Source organism: Telopea speciosissima, chromosome 4, assembly GCF_018873765.1.
Source record: "Telopea speciosissima isolate NSW1024214 ecotype Mountain lineage chromosome 4, Tspe_v1, whole genome shotgun sequence".
NCBI classification, from domain to species: Eukaryota; Viridiplantae; Streptophyta; class Magnoliopsida; order Proteales; family Proteaceae; genus Telopea; species Telopea speciosissima.
Window position 1 is genome coordinate 55,910,245 of NC_057919.1, and position 12,135 is coordinate 55,922,379.

Here is a 12,135-nt window from a genome sequence, read left to right on the forward strand (position 1 = left end):
TGATATTTCATTTATATAAAGGATAAGGCTTGTGATACAACTATACAGTTCTCAAAGGTACCACAGAGTAAAAGTATACAAGAAACTATACTATAACTATATAAAGCATTTATAAAGCATAAAAGAATGGGGAGGTAGCCTGGACTATCAGGCCAAGATCAGGAGGTTGCGCAATCATCACGTGCGCACGAAGTATCGTGCACTTCAAACTCCAGCGCCGCAAATCCAACATTAGAAGTAACTAAATCACCTGAAAAATAAGGATATCCACAGGGGTGAGCTCTCAACTGAGCCCAATAAGGGGGGTACAAGCATACAAACACAATAAATCCATGATGCATGTGCTAAACTAACATGTTCCTAGCACAGATACTAAGTCTCATGGGGTATAAGTACTACTACTAGTGGTAGATGCTAACCTCGGTCCCGGAACTAACCCTTCGATCACCCGAGCCAAACCATTCTACCACGGTGAGGACCCCGCCAGTTCCGGAACTAACACATCGGACCGACGCAGACCCCCAAATGACCAACCCTACTGTTTATTCCCACAGCAGAATTAGGGACCCGCTAACACGCGATGAAGATGGCATCCCGGAACTAACACATCGGTCTCGCTACGGGTTGTCCAACACCTTTCCCCCTGTTGGTAGGGGCGTAGTACTAGGTAAAGAATATCAACCTAGCCCAAGATGCTTTAAACATGATGAGGCAAGCATGATTCGAGTTATAAATTACCGAATTCCATCATCATAAATTCACATCATATAAATAATCAATGCAAATGCAATGCAGTATGTCTTTATGCAACCTATTTTACATACAGTCTAATGCATTAAATAAAAGCTAGAAAATTACATGCTCCAGGTATAGAGGTAATGATGCATGAGCATGGCATTCAGCATAAAGTTGAAATTAATGTGATAAACACGTAGGAAATTAAGGTTGAATCCCCTTACCTGAGATAGTCGATAAACCTAGTCAATTAAAAACCCAAAAGGCCAAGTAATCCTCACCAAAAATGGAGTAAAACAGTCCTAAATAAACATCAAAACATCATATATCAATGAGGGTAATAGTCTAGGTCAAACCCTAAGGAATCCGTCCAACAATCACACAAAAAGGGGCAGCCGGAAGCAGACTTCCAGTGAGCCGGTCCACCGCCCCTAGGCTTGCAACAGCATCCGGGTCAGTGTCCGAATTTGGGGGTTTTGCTTCAATTGGCCAGATCTTTGCATGCATGGCCCAAATTAGGAGTTTTAACATTAATTCAAGGTGGGTCAATCTATTTTGGGTTCCAATTTCATAATTAGTTAGTTAATTTAGGAATTTTTTCAATTAAACCTAAATTTCTTATCTAGGGTTCATGGACTAGTCATTGGGGACAGAAATTGGGCTTATTAGAGGTACTCCCATGGAAATTCAGGCATAATTGAGCCTAAATAGCATCAGGACAGCAAGCAATTGGGTAAGATTCTTATTACTTGAGCTCAAACTTAGACCTTTAATGGCAAAATTTTTATTTCAGGTATACTTGGACTGAAATCCAAGAAATTAAGAGGAGAAAGAGAAGGAAACAGAAGAGTTTTTAGGGCTTACCAGAAATTAGAGGCGAACGAGATGCTGGAATCACTTCTAATGGAGATTCAAGTTCAAGTTCGTTGTAGGTGGTAAGCCTTCAAGAATAGCCTCTAATCCCTCTTCTTCTCTTCTCTTTTCCCTTTTCTTTCTTCCTTCTCCAAGCTGGAACGGATTTTTCAGCTTCTCTAACTTGTAATGTGGTTTGTAAATAACTTAAGAGAAGTTATATATATATAGGATACTTAACCACTAAGGGGCAGAATGGTCATTTGGTTATAAATTATTTCTAAAATTGATTCTTTTGTATTTATTACCTTATTCTAGCTACAGAATGATGTCATGCGACATTAGGGATGATCCGGATACGGGTAACTGTCCGGAATTACATTCTCCACTGGGGAATTGGGTCCCACAAAGGAAATTTTACTAAAATACCCTTCTAACTCTATTTGGTTGTACAAAACGTTATATAAATATATTTTAAATTATACTTACATCGAGTTTAGTTAAGGGGGAGGTCCTGCAGGCTACAGCCTGTCCAACCAGCAAACCCGACACAGGTAGCTCTGGTGCGGGGTCCCACTAGGTAAAAATTACTATTCTGCCCCTAATACACTAATTAATTAAAAATACAACATATATACATATAAAATGGGATTCTTACTTGGGATTCGGCCAAAGACAGAGAGAGCCTTCGTAGGCCATCAAACCAGCATGCCAAGCACAGGAAAAAGATGTGATGCTGCCCATAGCTTGAGGTTAGCATGGGAAATATTGAACCAAAATCTGAAATCACTCGGGTTCAAAAAGTTCTTTTTTTTTTCTTTTTTTTCTTTTTTTTTTTTTTTTTTTTTTGCGGGTTTCACACCAACTTGCTAATTACAGAAAAAAAAGACTTATAACAAAGACGTTTAGTAAGGACATCTGCTAGTTGATCACTGGATTGAACAAATGGAACACATACAACTCCTTGCTCCAGCTTTTCCTTGATGAAAGTACCTATCAACCTCCACATGTTTGGTACGGTCTTGCTGGACTGGGTTGTGTGCTATACTAATGGCAGATGTGGTGTCACAGTAGAGACGCATGGGAAGAGTTGTGGGAAAGTGTAGGTCCTGTAGAAGACCTTTTAACCATAGTAACTCACAAACTCCATGTGCCATGGCCCTGAATTTAGCTTCAGCACTTGATCGAGCAACAACATATTGTTTCTTGCTCCTCCAAGTAACTAAGTTCCTTCCAACAAAGGTACAGTACCTTGATGTAGACCTCCTGTCATTAGGGTAACCAGCCCAATCAGCATCCGTATATGCTTCGACTCGAGTATGGTTGTGAGGAGAATACAAAATTCCTTTTCCTGGTAAAGACTTCAAGTACCTGAAGATTCTGCAGGCAGCCTCCAAAAGAGAAGAGTGAGGGTTATGAATATATTAACTAACCAAGCTCACGAGAAGGCTATGTCAGGTCGGGTATGAGATAAGTATATCAAGCGACCAACTAATCTCTGGTAGCTGCCTTCATCAACTGGATCTCCTTCCTTGCTTTTCAGACGAGTGTTAGGCTCCAGTGGTGTGTCTACAGGCTTACATCCTAGCATTCCTGTTTCACTGAGCAGATCAAGGGTATATTTTCGTTGAGACAGAGAAATGCCACGCGCTGAGTGGGCAACCTCAATTCCCAAGAAATATCCTTTTACTTCAAATTCAGTCCCCAAGTACTTCAACTTCTTCACTTCTTCAGTATCACTTCTAATGATCACAATATTATCAACATAGACAATTAACACTATGACATGCTACTTCACTTTCTTTATAAACAATGTGTGATCAGCATTACTCTGCTTGTAGCCGTTTGACACCATAGCTTTGTGAAATCTCCCAAACCAAGCTCTTGGTGATTGCTTCAAGCCATACAATGCTTTCTTCAGATGACAAACTTTTCCCTTAGTCTTTAAAGTAGCAAACCCAGGTAGAATCTCCATGTAGACTTCCTCTTTAAGATCACCATGGAGGAAGGCATTCTTTACATCTAGTTGCTGAAGTTCCCAGCCTTGGTTAACAACACAGGAGATTATTACTCTTAACTGTATTCATCTTTGCAACTGGGGCTAATGTTTCCTGGTAATCAATGCCGTGGGTTTGTGTGAACCCTTTTGCAACTAATCTAGCCTTTACCTCTCAACAGACTCATCTGCCTTCTACTTGATGGTAAAGACCCATTTGCAGCCAATCAGTTTCTTCCCAGGTGAAAGAGATGCCAATTCCCAGGTTTTGTTCTCTCCCAGAGCATCCATCTCCTCATTCATTGCTTCTTTCCACTTCTGTTCGGCAATAGCCTCCTGCCAAGAGTTAGGAATAGAAACAGAGGATAGGGAGGAAACCAATGCTTGAAAGGAAGAAGATAGAGAATCATAAGACACAAAATTAGAGATGGGATGTTGAGTACAAATCCTTTTAGGTTTCCTAATAGCAATAGGTAAATCAAGACCAGGATCATAGAGAGGCTTACTAGAGTTTGGAGCAGATTGAGTAGAACTTGGATCCGGTAGTATGGGTGGAGGTGGGTCAGTGGTGGTAGTCTTTTTGTGCCATGTTCCTCTGACAAATGTTTCATTGAAGTAAGGATATTTTCCAGTCTCCCCCTGAGCAATAGGCTGCTCCTGAAGCTCCCCCTGATCCTGTTCCTGTATAGTGATCCCTTCTTGGAGCTCTATTTCTGTAGATCGTTCGTCAATAGTTGGAATCTCAACCTTTAATGGCTCAATGAGAGGAGACACCTCTTCACTCCTAGGCTCCCCCTGAAGAGGTGTAGTGGGTGAAAAATAGGCCTCAAGGGCAGAATCTGGATAATGGTTAACCAAAGAGGGAAATAAAATAGTTAAAACCCCAAGAGAGGGATGGCCTAGACGTCGATGCCATTTATTAAGTTCATCAAGGGCAGAATCTGGAGTGCTAGAAGGAGAGTCGCGTGAAGCCAAAGCAGAATTTGCAGAAGAGGATCCGTTAAGCACATAGAGACCACCAACCACCTTACCACTACCAATCGTACGTTCCGAGTCCAAGTCCTGAAACAGGCAGTGAGAAGGAAAAAAGTATACTTTGCAGTTCAAGTCCCAGGTGAGACTACTAATGGACACCAGATTAGTAGAAATATTCGGGACATGTAAAATAAAGGAAATATGCATAGAAGGCAAGCACTGTACAGTCCCTTTTCCAGAAATAGGAGAAAGGGATCCATCAGCAACACGAACTTTGGAATTACAAGATAAAGGAGAATAAGTTAAAAAATCGAAAGGAGAACCTGTCATGTGATCTGTTGCTCCAAAGTCAATTACCCAAGAAGTGGAATCGACGAAGGAAGAAGCACCACTAAAAGAAATACATGAACCAGAATTTTCGGGCATGGAAACGGCAGAGACAGCCATAGAAGAAGTAGAGGAAGCATAGTATCCAGTCAGCTCATCAAAGTACGAAGGTGCTGCATCTTGTCCTAGGAAAGAGGCCCGGTCTGATCAGAAAAGTGATCATCAGAAACAGCTTGGTTTGCCCGGGCAGAACAGTTTGAACCACGTCCCCCGGTATCGGCAGGACGCCCATGGAGTGTGATCGGAGGGCGATCATTGCTCAGACGAATAGTCCCAGTACCACGGGCAGAATTCCCTTGGGCACCAAACTGAGTACCAAAAAGAAGAGCAGATCGTTCATGGGTAACAGGCTGAACCATAGCTGTCCGGTGATCGTCTTCAGCAGCAACCAGAGAATACGCTTGTTCAAGAGAGGGAAGAGGATCTCGATTTAGGACGGAGGTCCGGATCTGATCAAACTCAATGTTGAGACTAGCGAGAAAATAAAAAACACGCAAGTCCTCCCATTTTTGAAAAGCAGTAGTATCCACATCACAGGTAGCAGTAAAGGTCCCATAAAGTCCAATTGTTGCCACATGGTCCACAACTTGGAATAATACTGGGAAAGAGTCAACTCCAATTGCTTGGTCTTAAGAATTTTTTGGCGAAGCTCATACCTAGCAGCAACATTGCCAATCTTAGAGTAAGAATCCTCGGCTATTTTCGCAGCCATATCAAGAAGAAGATAACGCCCGGCGATTTCTTGTTCCATAGAGTTCACCAAATAGGACATGACAAGAAAGTTAGACGTCAACCACTTGTCCTGGGCAGCACCAGCATCAGTTGGTTTGGCTACCAATTCAGTAATATAGCCAAAAAGACCACGGGAACCGATAACGAATAGGCAAGAGCGAGACCATAATAAGTAATTGCTACCATTTAATTTAATGGGGCTGGTTTGGAACGGAAGGAAATCACGCTAAGTCGTGCCTTCGTGTCCAAAAGAGGCGGTGGTAATGTCAAAATCAACTGGCATGATGGCAGGTTGAAGAAACTCGAACAATAAATCACCGGGAAGGGTAAAAAAAATCCGGACAGATGCTTAAAGCATATGGATCAGAAACACCCCTTGGTGGGAGTCAACTCACCACCAAGGGTGAAAAGGGGGAGGCAGTAACAAAAAAGGGCAGAGAAACCCTTCCGCGAAAAAAGAAGATAGGGCGGAAGGGCTTAGGGAGGTGGAAAAAAGGAGGGAGGTGGTGGCGGAAGGGCTGAAGGTGGTGGTGTGGCGGAAAAGAAGAGGCGGAAGGTGGAAAGTGGTAGCTGGAAGTGGTGGTGGCTGGCAGTGGCTAGGGCACAATCATGAGAAAGAGGAGAGGAGAAAATAGAAAAAACTCAACTCCAGGATTCCCGCTCTGATACCATGATGAATTTCATGAATAATGGCTTATGAACAATGTGTCCACAACCTCTTTATTTATAATCAGAGATCATTACAAAAAAGGAAATAAAATCCTAGTCAAATCATATGTGCAACATGTGCATAAAGAACCTGGACACTTTAATGTATCCGGGTCCGGGTCACAGGTCAACGGGTAATCCGTGAACATTCAACAGTTACCATTATTCTAAGGGTATCTTTGGTAGTGTATAGTAAACTATGGGTAGTATTGTACTTACACTTCTATTTTCTATTTATTATATTGTGGGCATCAGCTAGACAATTATTTTGCCCGAGTCTTTTCTCTTTTCTCTCTCTTATTTCTCTCTTCATTACTCCGGTCTCAAAATTAACCCCCAAAAATCTCAACTCTTTTTGGGTGGTATCTCTGATAAAGAAAAGGTTCTCCTTCAAGCAAGGACCTCATTCCCATTGGGCCATCTCCCAATTAAGTATTTCGGTCTGCCTCTAATTCCAGCTAGGCTGTCGGTCCACCATTGCACTTCTTGCATCTCATGCGCAAGAAAATTCAATTATGGAAAGGCAAACTCCTCTCATATGCTGGTCGTCTTGGGTTAATCAGATCGGTTCTCCAATCTTCTTATATTTATTGGTCTGGAATCTCCGGTCTTCCTCAATCAATCATAAAGGATATTGAAAATCTCATGTGCTCATTCCTTTGGAAAGGTAAAGAATCATCTCGATTCCTCCATCCGATGAGTTGGCATCAGTTTGCCTCCCCAACTCGGAAGGTGGCCTTGGTTTGTGAAGAATTAAAGAGGTAAATTCAGCTGGTATTCTCAAATTGATTTGGAAAATTGCTGTCAAGAGGAAAAGCATATGGGTCGATTGGATATATGCAAAGCTGCTTAGAAATGACTTCATATGGTCGGTCCCCACAACCTCTGATGCTTCTTGGGCTTCCACTAAAGTTTGGATAGACCACTGGCATCCGTTGGGAATCCTCCTTCCTTTTATTGACTACAGAGAGACTCACAGATTGGGTCTTCACAAGCACTCTTTAGTTTCGGACATCATTGACCAGAATGGTTGGATCCCCCTTCCCTCCCCTCTCCCATCAGCTATTTGGAATGCTCTCCCCTCCATCTCTAGAAAGCTGTCAGAAGCAGGAGACATTGTCAGCTGGACTCCATCTTCTTCTGGAATATTTAGTGCTAAATCTGCCAGGGACTTCACCAGATCAAGGGGGTCAACTTCACCTTGGAGAAAGATTGTTTTGTTTAAAGGTCACACCCCTCGGCACAGCTTTTGTGTGTGAAAAGCTCTCTCCAACTGTCTTCCTACTCAATCTTTCCTCCTCCACCGGCACATCACTGTTGATCCTACTTGTTGCCTTTATTAGAACGCCCCGGAAGACGTCAATCACCTATTCTTCGATTGCCCATTCTCCTCGTCAGTTTAGGCAGGAGTTTTAGACCATTGCTGGCCTAGAAGACAAAGAATTCTTCCTTTCAACAAAGAGTGGATATGGGTGGGTATGTCTTTTGCAGGAAATACTATTTGTGATTTTATTGGGAAACTTGCTTTTGGTGCTTCCATCTCTTCGATTTGGATGGAGCGCAATATAAGAAGATGGACCTCCAACTCAAGACCTCTTCGTCAGATTTGGGATTCCATCTTTTTTGATGTCATCAGTAAAGTTCCTAGGACCTCTCCTAGTTGCATTACCTCCCCAAGGAACAGGCATTTTATTGTATCCTGGGGCCTTCCCTCTTCCCTTCTCTCCCCCCCCCCCCTCTTAAGGGTTCTCTCTTGTAAGTAGTTTTGCTTTCTTTCCCCTGCCTCCTCGGGCCCCCTTGTAGTTCTTTTCCTTTTGGTAATGAATATATTATTCACACAAAAATTTTTTTTAAAATGTTTAAAAATAATTACACATATCAAGAAACACAATAAGCTTTGGAAGGAAAACTAAAGAATAAGAAAAATCTTCCACGTCAATATCTAATTGTATATAAATGGTACCTTTGGTGTCAACCGATTATAGGGATCATCATTTTTATCATATGCAATGAAATCAGACCAAATAGACGCCAAGATAACGGTCCCAACAGCCATCATCCACAAACAAACCTGTGACCAGTCCACATTTGGACTGTCAGGAGAGTACAATAGAAGCTCCACTGCATTGGAAAAACAATTGTTATGCATATCTTCATTTTTTTTTTATAAACAACAAAAAAGATTTCATTGGCATTATGGTAAAGCAAGGGTGTACAGAAAAAATGGTGAGTTAATAATTCACCAAACGAAACCAAAAAGAGAAACTATATATCCTTTACATAGGAGCAAAATACAAGCAAAAGAATCTGATTGGAACTTTATGGCATATGAATATATGATATCATCAAGGAGTCTAGTATCTCTAAATAAGGCTGAACCAGTCTTCATCAAATCTGGTAGCTGAGACATCAAGAAATGCTTTCTTGAAACTAGCCCATTCCATGAGTAATCAACCAATAGCAATGCTTATCTTTTGTATACTTCTTTTTTCTTTCAAAAATTCTTTAGTTCCTCGCCAACCAAATCTGCTGAATAGTAAAATGAAGAACCATTCTCCAATGGCCCTGACCTTTTTTTCTGAAATCTAATTTGGGGCCAGAAGTCTGTTAAGTGTAGTCTCAGTTTCTATGTTATGTTCTATTGTTAGTCTTAGTAAGTGGTTAATTAGTGACGGGTGTTTTGGGTATTAGTTGGCACAATTACTTAAGCCGGTTGTAAGTCTCTTTGGTTATTATAAATACATTACAAGACCCACGGTTTGAGTAAGCTGTTCACTTTTCAAACCTGGACTGTACTCCTCTAATTCTTCTCTTGCTCTCTCTCTCCTTCTTCTTCTTCTTCTTCTTCTTCTTCCTCTTCTTCTTCTTCTTCTCTAGAGTTGCTGGCTGATTAATGCATTAAGATTCAGTAGCTCTGTTCTTTACATCTTGAGAGTCCTCTTTGGGTTCTCCATTGTGGTCCACAGCAACCCATGCTATATTTTATTTTTGAAACTCTAGTTGATTAGACAATGAAGAACTAGAGTATCCTTCATGAAGATTTCATACTCCATCGACATCCTGCTATTATGAAAATTATTCAAACTGCAGCTGTGGTACTCTGTTTTTGGCAGATATATTGCAGAAATTGAATCTGCTTTTGTCCTGACTTGAATAACTTCTCACTTACACAGTTATACTCGCTCTATTGACATGATTTGGAAAGCCATCTTCTTCGATGGTAGCTCTAAACTACACAAGTTTCCCCATAGTCCTCTTGTTGATACCCCAAGGACCAAGCATATTGTTGTATCCTGGGGTCTTGATGTTTATCTTCTTCGCTATGTCGGCCCGGCTCCTTAGGGCTTGAGTTCTGTATAGCTTCCCCCCCACCCTTTTTTTCCTTGTGTTTTATCTCTCCCTTCTCTCCTCCCCTCTCTGGGGTTTTTGATATTGAATTTTTTACTCACCAAAAATAAAAAATACAATTCTATCACGCAAACGAGGGCCGTGCTGGATCAAAACCTTAAAATCTCAGTTGACTTTGCCGAAGCAAGTTAGCTTCTGTCTATGACACATAGGCTTCCCATGTCATAGTGTTGCTGAAGAATCGCACGTACTCTTCCATACACTACATAAAAGTGGAGTCATTAACAAATTGAAAGTACCCTATCTTAGGGTATGGAAGAGGTGGTTGTGAAGAGATCGATCTACTACTACTGCCACCAGGTTGTCGAACTACCTTCGGCATGTATGGCTTGGTTGGGACTGTAATATGTCATCCTGTAGGTAGGATCTGAATTAGAACACAAGGCTTGGATGATTAATTCATCCCAAGCACATCTTTAATTATAAGTATAATGAAACCGTAAAATATTTACACGAGCAATGTGGGACTAAACCACATACAAGAAACAAATAAAATAACAAAGGGAAAAAGGTCCAGAATACCCCCACGTATTCTGGCCCATATATCTAACACATCCACAAAACCTGACCCAGTGCTCCGATTACCTCCATAGTCAAACTTAGATACAAAGTGTACTGATGATGGATAGCCAAAGTGCAACTACAACTGCGGTTGCCCAAACTGACCATAGCCACTATATTCGGAACCAGTGCTCTCCTAACCATAATCATAGTCATACTGAGGCTGAGATGCATGCCACGGCTCACGCTCACTAGTAGTATCTATACTCGTGCTTCCGAAACTTTCAAGCATGGTCTTCATCGTCATGTCCATCAACCGTTCCTCCTCATCCTCATCATGAGCTTGTGACTGTGTACAACGCGGACGTCCCTTGTAAGTAGCAGGGGGCACCATGGTCCTGATCCTGTGTGGTATGAGTAAACTGAGTTTCACTTGGAAAACGCACCCTTTGACTCCATCTGCATCCTATACTGGCACTGCTCGCCATCCCCACATGACGATCATCATAAATAAAGTGGACCTCTATCATTAATGACATGTCATAATGTTCTCCCAACTTTGATTTTGAATTAGGTTAGGTGTACACTTCCTCTTCTAGGTCACCATGGAGGAAAGCATTCTTAACAGCCAACTGATGCAATGGCCAGTCTCTATTGCCGCTAAAGATAAGAGAACTCTTATCCAGTTGTGTTTAGCCATAGAAGCAAATGTCTCCTGATAATCAATCCCATACACCTGACTGTACCCTTTGGTCACCAACTTGGCCTTATATCTCTCCACAGTGCCATCTAATCGGTACTTGATTGTGTAGCCCACCTACATCCAACTGGAACTATCCCCCTGGGAAGATCAACTAGCTTCCAAGTACAGTTCTTCTCAAGTGTCATCATTTCCTCAGACATGGCTTCCTTTCTGATGCAAGCCCAACCCGCATCTTGAAGAGCCCAACCTAACTCCACCGTGTAGGCCAACATCAGCCTGTTCAAGTTTGTAAAGCCTTAAATTATCTCAAGGCCCAGCACCAACTTTTGGCCCAAAATGAACCAAAGACCAAGACCAACAAAGTGATCACTCAAAGTTGACCAAAGAATAAGTGTTTACACTTCTAATCAGAGTTTCAGAAGCCTAGGTGAAGCTTGCATCAGTTTCACTTTGGGTCAGACATGGCCTTAGTGACATTCTTGGGAATGGAAGAGGAGAAAAGAGCAGTAAAAAATGCAACACCTGTAGGACAGATAGCATCACAGGAAACAAACTAGATTATAGGGTTAATGCAAGCTCTCTTTCCCTTTTGAATAGCAATAGGTAAATCTAACTCAAAAGGAAGAGAAGGAATGTTATCTGACTGAGGAAGGTGGATCTCAGGATGTGGATCCAAAGAGGACTCTTGGCAAGTCTTCTTTCGCTTATTTTGATACTCAAGTAATTCCAACTTATTGCCAGAACCAACACTTGAATGATCATCAATATCAACAACATCCATTTCTTTGTGTTTCTCGACATCAAACAGAAATGGAGGAATAGGCAAGGGAGGAAGAGTTGGAAGTTAAAGAATGTAAAGAACAAAGAGAAAGATGGAGGAAGAAGGTTGAAGAAAATAGAGAAGATGATGGAATGTTGTGTGTTAGAGAGTTATCTCTACCATACCTATATTACTTCACTAATGAGATGAAAGAAATTACATACACCTCCCTAGGGAGGTAAAAGGTAAAAAAGAGAAATTACAATATTAGGCAACTAGACAACAAACTATTTCCTAAAGTACCCTTATTACATAACTGTAACAAGAAGAGAAAGGACATCAGTAGTTTTTTCACTCCCACAATTCTCCCCTTGAAGA

At 41.5% G+C, this 12,135-nt stretch overlaps 1 protein-coding gene across 1 annotated transcript in view; it reads right to left on the reverse strand.

The window, feature by feature from the left end:
• The window catches only part of LOC122660569 (signal peptide peptidase-like 2), a 120,939-nt gene that overhangs the window by 92,584 nt on the left and 16,220 nt on the right, over positions 1 to 12,135 (reverse strand). Inside the window, exon 3 of the mRNA XM_043855936.1 lies at positions 8,349 to 8,506. Within this exon, the coding sequence (XP_043711871.1) occupies positions 8,349 to 8,506 (158 nt within the window). The remainder of the gene's footprint in view (positions 1 to 8,348; positions 8,507 to 12,135) is intronic.